The 17256-nt window shown below is 31.2% G+C and overlaps 1 protein-coding gene across 3 annotated transcripts in view; it reads right to left on the bottom strand.

The window, feature by feature from the left end:
• CSMD3 (CUB and Sushi multiple domains 3) overlaps positions 1-17256 on the bottom strand; it is a gene marked incomplete at both ends in the record, with an annotated part of 576542 nt that overhangs the window by 325838 nt on the left and 233448 nt on the right. The window contains 2 exons of one of the 3 annotated variants that reach the window (XM_084217912.1): positions 3369-3446; positions 15026-15331. The exons of 1 other annotated variant lie outside the window; for it this stretch is intronic. In XM_084217912.1, the coding sequence (XP_084074038.1) occupies positions 3369-3446; positions 15026-15331 (384 nt within the window). The remainder of the gene's footprint in view (positions 1-3368; positions 3447-15025; positions 15332-17256) is intronic. One more of the 3 variants, XM_084217913.1, reaches the window with a different exon arrangement.

Genomic DNA, 17256 nt, shown 5'->3' with positions numbered 1-17256 from the left:
ACCACAGTATTTACTCTCCTCTGTCCCAAGACACCTGTAACATGTCAAAGGTTGCTCTAAAAACACTCCAAGGCAATCTCTGGATTTCTATGTTCAGGGGACTTTTGGGCCAGGAGGAGTCTTTCATCCTGGTTTCAGATTTCAGTCTTTTTCTCCTCCAATAGATCCAATAGATGTACATGTGATGAAAGCATACTAGCTACAGAAACCCAAATTCATGCTAGTGGGGAAATATATGTATTTCTCTGACAACTACCGTTCCACAGACTGCATGGAAAGCAGTCAAAGCCATCTTGTTGGATAAGCATTTAGAACTAATGCTGTCTTTGAAATACTGGGTGCTTCATTATGAGACGTGAGAAACTCAGAATCTTAAAAAGTAGCCTGCATGTAAATAGAGGACATTCAAACTTTTCTGACATTAAATATATATTAAAACTATAGTTTAAAAATTATTCATGATGTCTGATAATAATATTATAGAAATTATAATGGTGCCATTTGGCCGTGCATTGTAAAACAATGCACCCAGAAGAAATTTCACTGTAAAAAATAGTGTTTAAACAATATTATCTCTATTTATTATAGTTCATGTTTTGATGTTTCAAATAATTATTTTATTTTTGTACATCATTTTTCCCCATACACAGGTAATAGAGCAAATATTCATATAAAAAGAATATTCTGCTGGATTGCAAGACACAAGAACTCTTATACACTTCGATTTCTACCAAAATGGAAGCTTGAAAATCCTATTGGTTTTTGACACCTTCCGTATAAAATTTCATTCCTAGAAACACTCTACAGGATATAATTTTAAATTATAATATATGGAATTATCAGTACTCACAAACAAAAATATAAAGGCTTATGTCAAAGAAAATCAATGAAATAATTATTTTTTTAAAAAATTAAGACAGATACTGTACTAAAAATACAGAGGAAAATTTTATAAGTAGATATTGATTTCTAATTTGATCCCAATTCCAAAATACATTTCCACAATCTTAAAGCCATTCTGGTTTTTGTAAAGTGCCAAATGAAAAGTAATTTCACAGTTTAGGATTTTTGTATTGATGTTACTTTTACAGACATAATGTCTGACTTTTCAGTCTACAGCCCTATGTAATTCCACAGATATCTGTCTATATATATTTGTTTTATACCTCAGATGCTTATGCAAAATAAGCAATTCCTGTAATAAATTAAATGCATCTAGTTAAAACATTAATTCATGATCTGGTCATGAAACTGGTATCGAGGAAATCCATAGTTTGAATCCAGATTGAATTAGATCTGCCAATTAATTCATTTGTTAGTGTCAACACTTCTAAACTGAAGCTGATGCATACTTGTTCCAAAGTGTATCATCATATGAAATATCTTCTAGCTTTAGTCTATGCAAGTCACCTGTGCATTACTATTGAATGTTATATGACTGATACATTAATAAAACCCCAAAACTATATAAAATAATGAAAGGACATACAGATGAGAATGCTAGACAAAAATTTCTAAAGACATTGCTAATAAAAGGCATAATGTAAAATAGATATTCAGCTATCCTTATTTTCACTAACAGTTGAATATTGGTTATTTTTTTTTCTTAAAGAACCCTATGTATCATTGTAATGCAATGGCACTGGACCTAGCTGAGGCCACACTGAGAAAATTATCTTGTCAACAGCCAAATACATTAGCTTCTTATGAAATACTATTTTTTCAACATTCTCATTACCAAAGTGACTAGAGAATCAAATGCAAAACTATAATATAAATCCTTCGTTTTCTTTTTATGACAAGATTATGGTCACTAAAGGTACAAATCTCCAAGGTTTTCACCTTCACTAATTATTGACTCATATATGTAATCTATTCTGCATAATCAATAACAAAAAAGATAAAGAAGTTTCCAGCTTCATATAGAATATGATAACAAATGAAATTATCTAAAGACCTTCAAAAATATGTTGATAAATTTCATCACTAATTTCATAGCAATCATCTTTGGATGTCATGAGTATCTGGTTCTTCATTATAAATATGGAATTCCTATTAAAGTTTATATAGTAGAAAATGTAATGATTAGTGCAAAATAATATCTTTTATCATCCATTGTACTATTATTGTATTATTATTTGTAACTACAGAATCACAGATGGGCCATTAGACAGAGACATCAGTAATGTACTTTATAAACACTACTGTAATTATCTTACTGTTACTTCTTCTGCATAATCAGTCTGTTTTCCATTCACCCAATATGTATGAAAAGAATATTTGTTTTTAAATATCTCAGTACAAAGTTTCAAGTAAACCAGAAATGTCTTACAGAACTATTTAGGTGATGCAGTTTACAGGGATGTTGAATATGGCAATACATGACATTACAAAAATTGAACAGAAGTGTGTTTTGCTTTATTTTTCTGACTTGGTGAATGCTAAAGAGTCGTGGTACTTGGAATATCTTTGTCTAAAAAAATAATACCTTGACAGTTTAAAATCTAACACTGAAAATAAAAACATACACTAACGCTGCTAAGTTCTTGAAACTGAATCCATCACTGATACTTTAAACAAATAATTAATTCAAACACATCCAAGCTAGGGAGGTTCAAAAGCAAATCCTTTCAGTCCTGTGAAGAGTAATGAAATGTAGTATAATCCAACATATGCTAAACATTGAGCCCATTTTATTTACTTTTAAATATTTAAAATGTGGTTCTATTCCAAAAAGGCTTCTATAAAAATGGCACATTCTTTTTCAAAAGTACCCTTTCAATACATTTAGAGACACACCTAATTTGTGCTAGACTGACTCCTCATGATTTAATCAAGACTTGGTCCACTGAAATGTCAAGCACTTTGAGTTTCTAATTTCTGTAACTAAAATTGCAGAAGGCACCAAGCAACTCCAGAATTTTTAAAGCTACATATAGTTAATCAGTTAAAATGTCAAACTTTATGTCCTTATGTGTGCAAACTTAGTGACCTTATATGTGGTTGTGCACTTATAAATGAGGATAGGCTATAGTTTGCACAGCGCTTGTTGCTATTTCTAATGTTCAATTAAAAAACCTGATCTCTTACTCAGAGCTAAATTTACAGCTGACACATAAAAGGCTGAATATTTGTTTCCTTTCAAATATTGTAAATTTACTGCAAAGTTATTGACAAAATAACATGTCTTTATACAATGCCAGATTTATAGAAAGGCTGTCTTTGGTGTAGAACCATACTTAAAAATCCACCATGCAGACTGGAGAAACCAGTTCTATTATCAGAATACATAAATAATTACACACAAACAGCACACCACAAACTTCACTCTTGCACTAGAAAAAAGTAACAAAAAGGAGTACACTCACAGATAGAAAACTTGTTGCTGTTGTCTTTCCCTGGAAACAATTTAAATCCTCTAGATTTAAAATCTATGGCCTTTTTCACTAGTTAAAAACAAAAACAAAAACAAAAACATGTATCAGGCAATACAATCTAAAAATATTTCATTTGACAAATGTTATAATGGAATTATATACAAATTAGAGTACTGGCTACCTCACAAGTTTTGATTTTGCACCTCTAGTGTGAAACAATTTCCCAAAAAAAAAAAATTTGGACTAGTTTGTATACCTGACAAAGGAAAGAAATGGTATTTGCAACTTAATTTTTCTCCTGCATAAATAATTTTTTAAAAATGGCTAGAAGGGTTTATTTTCATGCACCACATAAATGTGTAAAACACTGTCACATATTTATGGAATTTGGAAAATGAAAAGAATTATAAATATGTTTGCTCTAGAATTAGCTGTTTCTTCTGTGGTGCAAAAAAAAAAAAAAGGAAGAAAAAAGATATTTGAATGTAGTAAATAAAATACAGTCTAGTATTCTGCTGTTGGTTCTGCAGCTGGTCTTCCTTCTAGCTTAAAAATTGTTATTTGCAAAATGTAATATGGAAGGTAGCTGTATCCCACCTCTCCATTAAGCCCAGAGCTCATCTGTTTCCATAAAAGTCCTTCCTGTGGGCTGGCTTTATGATATAAACAATTAATCCAGGCAAACCTTGTGGCCTCAACATATCTTTGAAAGAAAACAACTAATAAAAAGAGAATAAACCCAAAACTTAACATATGTATTGTATATATTAAAAATGTATATATAAATATATAAAACAAATATATAAAAACATATATATAAAAAATGTAAGCCAGAATAAGCGAATGCTCTACAAGAAACTTTCCTTTTCAGTCATTAAACTAAGTGCCTCATCTCTAGTAGTCTTGGCCTGTAAGCAGTGAAATCTGAAAGCATGCTGAATACTGAAAGCATACCTTAAAATGGACCTGCTTAAAAGTTTTAAATTTTAAGTTGACTTTATGTACAATGTACTTAAGTGGCTTTAGAGCCACTACGGCCACTATATATTTTTTAAAGACAATATAAAAGATGTTTTGTCTGGGCTACAAGCAAATTCTGCTGATGAAGACGGCACAAATTAAAGAAGCTGCATCTAGGAGAACTTAACCTAAGTAGATAGACTCTAGGTACCTCATTAAATAATATTTCATACTCATTAATTCTTACAGAAAATCAATGGATAGTCAAAGAACCTTTACATTAGGTATAAATACCACAGTAGCAAAATATTATTGATATATTTTCATGAGTAAAAGTATCATTACTAAGCACAAGAGAAGAACGAGATTCAGAAGAAAGAGCATTCTACTAGGAAAGACAATTTATAGGATAGATACAGGATGTGTTAATAAATATTTTTATTCCTTTGATTGAAGAGACCAAATTTTCCTATAAATACAGAAACACTATTATCTCAAAAGGCAAAATGTAAATTTACTTGTGTGTTATTATAATGTAAAATATAAACATTGATAATTATTCTGGGAAATACATTATTTGCAGAAGGAAAACATATATGCTAACACAAAGTACTAGATTTGGGGATTTTTTTTAGTCTTAATAGGAGAAGGCCCTCCTGCTCTCCAAATTGAAATCCATAAGTAATTCTATCCTCAGGGGAAACCACAGACCAAAGAATTCCACCTTCATACAGCAGAGCAATACTGGAATAACAGTAATGCTTGCTTTTCATGGTCTGAGCTTTCTAAAATGTTATTTCTAAGTAAATAGGAACGTTGGACCCTCTCTTGGCTTTCTGTGAGGATCAGTCTAAAATAACTCCTCATGAATCAGAAGATAGGCTTAGTTATTCTTCCAGCACCTAAGCAGGATTAGATAGGTCTTGAATATATGATCTCAGATGCTGGAATAAATTTAAATGTTCCCAATAGAGATGTGTTTGTCCTTTGTTTTCAGAAGTCATCAAAACAACACACCAACAAAGGAAGACTGTCCTGTATTTCTTTTTTTTCATTTGTTTCTATTCATTCTGAAACATGTAGCTGGCATATCCCTAGTTTATGTACACAAAAGAGTTCACAAGATCTAAGGCGGAACTGCAAATAGTCAAAAAAGTGTCTTGGTGACAACAGTGAAATCAGTCAAAGATTTTTATAATCATTTGCATCACTTTGCCAAGACTATTAAATGCCACTAGAAAGCAATTCCAGTTCTCTAAAGCACATTTATAAGAGAAGAATTTTACTCTTAACAGAGGTTTGTATGTTGATTTACTGAACAGTAGTTTCTGAATACACTGTGAAGGAGTAGTTGTAGAAATTTATATGGCACACATGCCAACTCTAAACTATGTGTTGGGCTGCAAATGCATGAACATACATAAAAATAACCCCATCATCACAAAAAAATCTCCTCCCCAATAAATAGATTATTTTATACTTGAAAAAATAAGGATTCTTTTGCATGTCAAACACATGACAGTAAGTACTGAAAGTGGATTTCACTTTTCACAAGTCTCAGAGGATGGATTCACAACAAACTGCGTAGTTGTACACATCTAAGCCCATCCACAAAGAAAAACAGATGCTTTAAGAGATCAGGTTATCTAGTCTTAAAATACCTATTTTTGCATGAGATGAGTTTATATGCCCATTTATCTCAAGAAAAAGTGCTCAGAAATAACAACAGTGCAAATATATTTAAATACAGTCAGATTAGTATGTTCTCATGTATTTGAACAGCCAAGAGCCAAGAAAATAGATTACACCAATGAAGTAGGATATTCCTGTGCAGACATACAAATATAATAGGAAGGTAGTAATAAGACAAAAGCATATTCTAAAAATAACTAAATTTATAATAATCTATATGACATAACTATGGTTCCAGTGTTATAATACAAGGAGTGGCTTATTTTTTTTTAATGACACTTCAAATATATATGGTTTCTAAGTTGGTTGGTTGGTTGGTTGGTTTTAAATTTAGAAAGACAGCAGGGTTTTTTTATTTCTATTGTTTATTTTTGAAGAAGGAACACTGGTGCACATCTCCTATGTGAATAAATCTCTGACAAGCCTAAATCTATTTTTGATCACATGACTGGATGAAGCATAAAGAGTAGCATCAGAACTCTGTTAAACCAAATTGAGAATGTGTCAAAACTGTGAAAATAATTTAGGCATGCATCTTGGGATTTCTGTTCAAGCTCATGTTTTTGTTCTAGTTCAAGTCACTTTAATACAAACACAGAATTATTATTATAGAATTATAGAACGGTTTGGGTTGGAAGGGACCTAAGGATCATCTAGTACCAAGTACCTGTTCTAGTACCTCACAACCCTCAAGGTAAAGAATTTGTTATCTAATCTAAAACTACTCTTCTTGACCTTAAAGCCAAGCGCCCTTCTCTTATCACTATCTACCCATGTAAAAAGTCCCTCTAGAGCGCTCTTGTAGGTCCTGTTTAGGAAATTGAAGGTGCTCCAAAGTCCCCACAAAGCCCTTACTTCTTCAGACTGAACAGCTTAACTTTTCACTCCCTCTCATTCTTTCTCTGTAACTTTTTCTAAGATTAGAAGACCCGATATTTTCTGTAAAAAATGAAAATGTATCTGAATGCTTTATTAAGGAGGGAAGTCCCAGTAATAAAGGTAAGAATTTTTTCATTACAGATGTGTGAGCTAATATTCAGTCAATAGACACACCAGAGACATGCACACTTTTCAAGGAGCCAATTTAAAGTGAAATGTGTTCAGAAATATTTTCTTGAAGTTTTTGACCAAAATGGTCTCTCATGTAAGATAATGAAGATTCTAATACTTACAGGCAAAATTTTAGGCACACATAAAGACTAAAATATTGTCTTTTTTCTTTTCTTTAATAAAAAGGCTGTGTAATTATGTATATTTGACCAAATTCTTATGTGCATGTATGCAATATGTGCAGGCAGGCTACATACAAACACTTGTAAGAAAGGACTAAGCGACAATTCCAGCATTTTATACTTCAGGATAGGCAGTGCATTAAAAAAGGGCCTCAAGAAGTTTTAAGCATAGATATCATAAAAAAACCCCACTTAGATGTAAAATTTTAATAACAACCTAAAGTACAACAAGCTCTCAAACACTAGAAACAAAATTCATTTTGAATGAAGATTGTACAGTTGACATAGTTCTAGCTTCACTGAAAAAGTGTGTCCTGAGGGCCAAATGAGAAAAAAATTTAAGAAGGAAAATTTGCTTCTACAATATGGAAGCATCAGGGTAATATAGCCATGTGAAGGACATTTGTTTAAAATATTGTCAACCGACAAATTTGCATCTTTGTTTTGGTTGTGCAACAGCATTTATGTAACAGAAGTATATAAACAATATTTCAAATGCTCAGTACTAAAACATGACTGTTCCTATGCAAAGCAGGCACTCGGGTTGCATTATTTCAACTATACAGAACAATGGAAACAGACCTTCCCCTCTCCAGAACTACTCTTATATTCACTATCACTCAGCTGACGGACATGGAGAACAATATGATAATATCAAAGCCATTATTTCAAGATTGCATATACGGCCCTACTTAAATTGCATATGCAAAGGCATAATACCATGGGAAAATAGAGTATCTGAGAAATAAAGGGGACTTAAATTTTCAACTGCTTTCTGAAGAGGCACAAAAAATTATTTGTTTGGAATAGAGTGTAGAACTAATTTTGACTTGTGCAGAACCAATAATTCATTGATTATTTAAAATCTTCAATATGTGGTGACGGCAGAGTTTACTCACAACAATGCAATTTCTAGTGAGAGAAACAAGAGTATTGTATACTTTGGACTTCCAGCATTGGCTGTGCATATGCAGATATGCCAAATACATAATGCATGATACTTCCAGTTCACCTTTGGCATATGTTGAATCCATTGTATTTCCTCTAGAAGTATATCTGCTGCCTACATGCGTTGAACTTGCTACTCACTACTCATAAAAAGGTCAGTTACCTTTTTTTTTTTTTTTTTTGCATTTACATCATATTCTGTACTCATGGGATACAACTAACTATCCATAATTTCCAAATTCTAATAATGCAAGAGTTAAATATCCAGGTATCTTAGAGATCACCACTAAAAAAATCTCTAAACCTTGTGATTACCCAAATAAACTTCACTGTTACCCAACACACCAACTAATGTAGCACTATCTTCTAGAACCTTTCTGCACCTTGAAAGTCAGCATGAGAGAACATGAATTTTCTTCATTTTTGTAGTGCAGCATGAACTGCATCGGCTAACAATTTCTTAAATATGAAGATCCATACAGAAGATGAAAAGACCACAAAGTAATGAAACACCGACTTTTCATACTAATAAATTTTTGACTTTTTACATGAGTTGATCTTAGTTTTTTATTTACTACCCACTCCCTCCACCCCTTTAAAAATTTCCCCACATCCCTCTCTCCTTTAATCTCTAAAGTACCCTGGTAAAATCAAATTGTATAGAAGTTCATATTTCAAATTACTTCAACTACTGAAATATTACACTGAATTACTGCACTGCATTACTAATTTAAAATTATCAAAATTGCTATTTTTCTATTATATTCTATATTATATGGTATATGAAATGTCTCTAATTTAAAAAAATATTATTTAAAAGGAAGGAAATACATTTAATATTTAACTCTAACTTCACTACTTTTTTTTTAATATTCTTACTAAAATAAGTCTGATTTATGCCAACAATTTGTGATCAAAAGAAGAAAACCTGAAATACCAAGGGAAAATAATGGCACAACACATCAGACAAATACCAATTATAGAAGTAATATTGTTACTGTAATGAAAAACAATTAAGAACTGCAGGACATGGAAAGAACATGAATAGGAAAAACTAGTTCTGAGAAGAAAATTCACAAGCAGTATAAAAGGCTATAATTCAATGAATACATTACCACAACTCATTTATTAAAATTAGTATGACTGATTTTCTTTTTTTTTTTCCTTTCTTCCTTCTAAGAACTCCAGACCTGACTGTTGGATGAAAAAATTGTCTCCTGTCCTCTTTCCAAGTGGGAACATATCAAGAAGTTTAGGATATTATTATCATTTTTTGGCTAATAAAAACCTTGACCTTAACGAACCGTCTATTATAGAGCTCATCCACCAAAGAGAACATATCTGTGGATTTGTTGCATGTATTAAATAGGTATTTCCAAAAGTATAATGAAATAGTAAACAAATGTAATTCAGTGATTAAATGTTTGAGTGCTAGATTATATATGTGTTATGCTTATTTCTTGAAACTTTTAAAATTTTCCAAGAAAACCACTCATACACAAAAAATTTTATATACAAATAATCTTAGAAATCTTACTGCCAAATAAATTTACTTTCTTCAGACTCCCATCTTTGTAGTTCTGGGTTTCACTAAGAAAACCAAAGAAATAAAAAACCCTGAGGACATATGCAGATTGATTATCTGCTAGGCATAAAAATATTAAACAGCTCTTCAAAAAACTTCTCCATCTTTACTCCTCCTTTCTTCTTCCTGCTTCTAAGTAGACCTCAAAAAAATAGGGTATGTGAATACATATTTTCTAACAAATCCTTAGAAGTTTTATATTGAATAGTCCCAAAGTAATCATACACTTTTATCAGAATCTTAAAAAAAAAAGGTAAATAACTCTCTCATAACATCCTTTAGTTCTCCAAAGTTTCATTAGCATATGATTTTATTTCCTGTAACAAATCTTAAAATCTTCTTTCCTTCTACCATCATAAATTCTCCTGTAAGACAGGAGGAAAAAGTGCTGGTTTAATAGGGAACACTCAGTAACAAGGTTTTTTCTCCCTGATTCATTTTTTCCTGGCCATTTCTAAGATAGTAAATAAAGACAGATAACATAAAGCGTAAGGCAAGTACTCTTATAGAAGAAAGGGGAAAGGACAGAAAAATTATAAAGGCTTACAAGAAAGTAATAAAAAACATAGAGAAAGATAGAGAATGGAGATATCCATAGAATTATAAAATTTTGTAAAAAAATTGTTTAAGTAGAATTATCAAAACATATACATTTCCTCTAACTGAGAATATATGGTTAAAAATTTTCAAACGCATAGAGACATTTCTACTCTTTAATAAGAGAAATTTGGAGTCATAAATTTTTTTTGAATCCAGAGTTTTCTTGAAATTATTTTCCAAAGTAAATTGCAGAGACACTTGTGAACTGCTAGACAATGACTACAGTCATCCATGCCATTCCTGGTACTATTTGAGCCTGTCTGCTAAGCAATTTTTTTTCCTACAACTACTTTGTCTCTTTTTCCAACTGTTTATTTTTTTGAAATTTAAATTATGTCTTACAAACTGTACTAGATGTCTTTTTCATTGTTTGCACCTGATACTCATTTGTATCTCAGGGGTATTTAATTATGATGTATTTCCATATTAAAATGAATGAGAGAAGAGAAGAGAAGAGAAGAGAAGAGAAGAGAAGAGAAGAGAAGAGAAGAGAAGAGAAGAGAAGAGAAGAGAAGAGAAGAGAAGAGAAGAGAAAAGAAGAGAAGAGAAAACTATAGGATAGTTGGAAGGGACCAACAACAATCCATACTCAACTGCCCGACCTCTTCTGGGCTGACCAAAATTTAAGTCATAATATTAAGCACACTGTACAGATACCTTTTAACATTTGGCCGTATGCATCTGAACATATCTTTAGACAATAGAAGTATGCTATATAAACTCTCACAAGAAAATGATCTAAAATATCTCTCATGATGTATGCATATACACAAATAAAAATTCTGAAACCTTAATAAGTTTGTAATTGATACAAACTATAGAACAATAGGACTAAAAGCATTACTAAACTCTGAATTCACCGTATGAAACAAAAATTGTAGAAAACAAAAATATGTCAGATTATCCTCTATTACTTTAGTCATGGTGAAGACAACAATTCTTAAATACTTAAAGAGGGGAAAAAAAAAAAACAAAGAAAAACCAAAATGAAACTAAACAAAACCCCAAACAAACAAAAAAAGTCACTTGGAAATATCATGTTTCTATCATGTTTCTACCACATTTCTATCATGTTTCATTGTCTTCTTGTTTTCTCATCTGAGAAATACAGATCATACTAGAAACTGATTGTAGAATCAAAAATAATTTCTACTAAATCTCAGCATTTGAAGTTCCTAGGTTTAACTGAATGAAAGGGGTTAGGGATCTCCTTTTTCTCCCCCCTTCTTCTGAATTCAGGACACAAACTTTCCTGAATTTAACCACTTGGATTCGTTAGAACTAAGGACCCAAAAAATGCTGTTTTTCACTACCAACTATTCTATATACATATATTTTTCATTAGCCTGTCAAGGTGCATCTTCAAAGTTTCTCATCCTTCATCTACTCCCTCCTTCTACAATGTTTCAGTGTTCCAATAAAAAGAACTCTTCTTACTCATCTCTCTAATAAAAATATTTACATATTACATACTAACTCATCTTTACTTAAGTTCTCTACATACTGACATTCACTTCAAAATTTATGCTTTCATCCTGTCTTACATTTTATTTTGTAAGGTGGGATGATCAGGAAAATGTAACAAAAGTATAGTACCTTTCTTCATCTGATTCAGTCTGAATTCTTGTTGGTGGAGAAACTACAATCATGTACAGTATTCCTCAAGAGATCTCACTACTGCCTTACAAAATAATAGTTGTATTTCCCTAAGTTTAAGGAAAGTATTTCACCAAATGCATCTAAAGTCCCTTTTTCCAGCTAACAAGCTTTGAGAAGATTATAATCAGTCAGCTTTTGACACACTTTAAATTATTATTGAGATCCAGGTAGTATATATAGTGCAGCAATTTACAGCTAGTAGTTGAAATTTTGGTATATATAAACCTCTAGTTCTCTCTATACATCTTGTTCATGGATAAGCTTACAAAAATTTCTTACAAAACAAGAGAATATTGCTATTTTCTATTCATTCTGAAACATTTTGTTCACAAAACAATCCCATGGAAGGTCAACAGTACTACTCTTTTTCTGCAGTTATGATTTTACATCTCTGATAATGTATCATAAAATTACACCATTTGACTCTTACTAGTAATAGTCTTAAAAAAGCCTACAGTTAGGTCAATACATACAATAAATTTTTACAATTTTAAATATTCACACTTACATATAGTAAGTTTTAGTAACTATATTTAGTATATTAAATTTTGTCTTCTCAATTATGAACTAATTTGCATAACTTGGGAGTGTAATTCCTAAATTAAAAACAGCAAAAAAATTTCCAAAGTGAAAACTTATTTTTAATAGCCATTAAATAAAGAAATGCTTTTAAAAGTAATTAATATAAAACTCTTAAGTAGGAATTCTTAATTCCATAATTATTTAATATGCATGATTTTTAAACTTCTGTGCATAATGCATTGTCAAAGAGAGGTTAAAATACTTCAATAATAACTTATAGGAAATTCTATAGAAATACCTCTGGAACATCACTCTGTCATAAAAATTTCTTCAAGTCAATTAGCAACTATTTCACATTCACAAAAATTCCTTCAGAATATGTCTGTGTCTTTTTAGTATGGAATATTTCATTGAAAGAAAATTATAGGTTATTTATTCAAGAGCATTTGATATGTTTTAATGGTTGTTATCAAATCTTGGTGTTTGCTCAGTAAAAATGGCAAATTTTTACTCAATATAGGAATATCCTTTAATATCATGCACACATATACTCTTCCATGAGTAAGAGACACAGTAAAAATTTTGAAGCTTTTGTGTAATGAGTGCTAGGAAAACCAAGACTTTCAATGTTGCATGAGGGAATAAAATGCACATGGAACTAAGTGTGGACCTTCTTCTCCACTAAGGTTTATACAAGTCTGATTTCAGTTGTATGTGGACTGTCAAACCTTTTGGTACCTGTAGCACAACTTTAATATGTGAAAAATTAGCACCATAACATTATATTAGCGGTATCTTGATGTCTAAATAACTCTCCTTTTTTTAATAATCTAATATTTAGCACTTTATTTTAATAAAATAATTTAGAAGTACATGCCATACCTTTATCTTGTACTAGGGAATAGGTCAAAAAAGAAAGGAACACTGAGAAAACAGTGGAGAGACACTGCAGCGTAACTATTCCAAGGAGGAAACAGGAAAAAACTATATATGTATCACAATTACTGCCATATTTAAATGCCAAAGTAGTGCATTCTTACATCTTTAAGTCAGAAGATATTATTACAGATCCTCATATGTTCCCTCATAAATGAAAATGAGCTTGTTTTTTTTTAAACTTGGCCAAAGATGATGTGAAGTGAGTGTAGAGCAACACAACTAGTACAAACCAAAGTGTTGATTAATTTATATCAGTCAATAAACAGAAAATACTTCAGCTCTCCACTGAAATTATTACAAATGAAACATAAACACCTATTTAATGATTTCTATCTTATATGAAAACCAAAGACAGTGTTTGTTTTTCATTTATTCTATTTAATTATATATTTTAAAATTCTGAAGAACTGCTGCTGTTCTGTCTCAAAAGGTGCTAATAAAAGTTAGGTGTTACTATAGGTGATTATCCAGTAAGACAACAGATTCCAAATGAAACTGTCTTTACAAAATATCAATCATATAATAAGACTTCTACAAATTGCTTGGGCCATAAAAGATGCTTCTTATCAATATATTTGTTTCTATAATTTTTTTCATGTACAATTGATTAACATGAAGCACATAATAAAAATTAAAAATATAAAATAAATTGTATTCAACAACATTAGTCTGCAAAATTAAGCTGATCTTTTCCGGAAATTGTGCACATTTAAAAACACACCACATGCAATATTTTTTCTGAATATCTGCTGGTAAAATTATGACATTCCAGCATTTCTGTTTGTAAGCTTCATGTTTCAGATATAGATATTTACTCTTAACACAGCAAACAATGCTAGTTTTATACTCCAAATGTTGTCCATTATGAATACTTTAGCATTAGATTAGATGATCTCAACACAAGAATAGACGAGATCTTTAGTTTTAACACGTTGACATTTGCTGAATATCCTAGTGTTTTTAATGTTGTTTTGATCATTGATTTCATGTTTGATAGAATGAATATGTACAGATGTTTTTAAAAAAAAAAATTGCTGAAGATTTAAACAGATGGGAGATGAATGCAACTGCATCACCTACTAGTTTAAAACAGCAGCTATTTATAAAGTACATTCTTAATGCTCTAGTTAATTATATCTAATCACATATGCAGAATAGATTAATAGTCTAATCTCAATTCTCTAAAGTTTCATCAGATATCTCTTACACTAGGCTTCATTGTGAAATATAATGATGCAAGCTATAAAGTCAAAAGAAAATCAAATGAAAATTCCTTATACGTCCATTTTGTCATTTTATAAATCAAATCAATTTAAATAACCGAGACAATATTATTACTAATTTCGTTTTTCCATCTGATTGCCCTTCTAGAACTCAAAGTTAGACAGATTTAATCCCTTTCACATTTGGTTCAATTGCATTTCCTAAATGGATACCTGAACTTTCATTTTTAATTAATACAAAATATTTTTTCATAACTACATGGGCACAAGTAAAATAATATCCAATACCTCTATGAGTAACAACTGCAAGTTCTTTAGTTCTTTCTATCTGTTCGGCATTTCTTGGTCGCCGTCTTGTGCTTTGTAAATTTGCTTGATGAAGAGAGAATGTTTCCTTGTAAGTGGCCGACTCCAGAACTGATTTTCTTATATTCATAGCTTGTACTCGTTGTTCTTCAGCAGATTGTCTACAGGTGGTCACTGCACTGGATACAGCAACATCAGCAGATGTGCTAGCAACAGTAATGGCACCAGTAGTGGCTGCAATATGCTCCTCTAACTCACCAGTGGAGGCAGTTTTGATGAAAGAAGAACCTGTGGGACACACAGTAGTACTGGATGCTAACTTTTTCTTTTGAATTGTGTTTTCTTGATCAATCTAAAAGATTAAATTTCCCTCTGTTTAACATAGTAAAGACAACTGACATGAAAAGAGGAAAGTCAATAGGCTTTATTTAAAAAATTGAAGCAATCAGAACATTGTTTAATGCTAGTGAACATTTTGTAATAATAGTGATAATACATAAGTAAAGTTTTAAATGTTCTCAAAAATTAAATTTTTTTACGAGTCAAAATGACAACACAAAATATCCACCCCTGCATATTCAGTCCTGAATCAACATGGCTAGATCAAAATATACAGCTAAGCTTATGACTGGGGCCCCACACTTTGAAAAGTGGCACCCGTCCTATTGAGTAAAATTGCAGCATCAGGTAGTAACCTAAGCAGCAGAAAAAACTGCCATAAGCTACTAATCCAGCTACTAATAAGGCTGCCAGATATGATGATTTTTTTTCATCAAAGCTCGACAGGGCTCTAAAAGCCCGTTTAGACTTGACACAAGGCCAAGTGTAAAGGAATAATAAGAGGTACCCATTTAAATAAAACTTGTCAACACCAGTATTTATACACAAGATTGTAAAAAGGTTTCATATGTAATTTTCTTTTTGATCACTGATTTCTGTAATAAACCAGATTATTTTACTAAAAATCCTCACACACAAAATGTTTGATACACTAAGAAAATTGTCCATGCCCTGCCTGTGAAAATATTGTTAGGGCTTTTAAGTTCTCTAGTATTTAAAATATTTAGCAAATTTTTCAATATTTTATTAACATTTCCCCATCCCCCATATTTGGTTGCAAATGTGTGGAAGCCAAGTTTCTCACCTGTGAGCATTTAGAACATCTTAACACAGTAGAAACTCCATCTTGACTGGAACAAATAAATGACTGGGCAATGAATAACAAAATTCACCGTAAAAAAACAGCATAAACAAAGCTGATGTAGCATGAACTGTACTATGTTTTACTAGTATCTTTAAACATGGCTTTTTTTTTTTCCATCATAATGATTAAGGGCCTTTGAACAGTCATTCAAACAATAATATTCCACACTTTTTGGTTTTGTGCTCTCCTCTCATACTTTTAGACTTGTCTTTTAAATGTAGTGGGTGATGTCAAGATGGAAAGCAACGAGTTTTCACACTTTTAGAAAAATCTGTCCGCTAGAAAATGGAAATAAGACTCCCAGAGAAATTAAGCATTATCTAGTATATTTAAGGCACAAGGTATATCAGATCTCTTGAGAGAATTCTCAAATGTTCTGTATAAAATAATGGAAGAGATCCTCATATCAGAAATACTCTTGCTAATAAAGTCTCTTTTATTTACTGCAGAAATTTTAGGCTAAAATGGTTAGTTTTATCATACTATTAAAAATACTAAGATAAGAGGATAAGTTGGCTTTATAAAGACAACAAATAAAGCTGATGTGGTTGCAAATTATTTTTGCTCTCTGATATTTAATGCCTTAACCTCTGTTCTCTAGTATAACACTTCTAAATCATTGTGGTGGTTTCCCCTGCAAAACTAAAAAACCTTAGAAGCAAATGTAAGACTCCAGGTTTATGTGAGAGACCAAACCAAAAACTATTTGCTCTCCTATAATTCAGTGGCATAAGTGACTAAAATAGACCTAGACATGGTTTATTCTTTATTTCATAATAAAAGAAGAAAATTGTCACAATATGCACAATATCAAAAATCTGGACTACTTATGATTAAGTATACAATAAATTTTAACAGATTGGTAACAAATTTAAAAGACAGAAAATACAAATGCATGGCCAAGAGATATTTTGGAACAGAAAAATGTTGTTTAAAACAAAGAAAACTTAATGTATGTTACATAACAACTGCTATTAAAATAAAATCTATGTGAACATATCTTTATCAT

This window comes from Fringilla coelebs (genome assembly GCF_963513975.1).
Source record: "Fringilla coelebs genome assembly, chromosome: 1".
In the NCBI taxonomy this organism is placed as follows: Eukaryota; Metazoa; Chordata; class Aves; order Passeriformes; family Fringillidae; genus Fringilla; species Fringilla coelebs.
The sequence above is the reverse complement of the archived record's forward strand: the minus strand, read 5'-3'. Positions and strand labels throughout refer to the sequence as shown.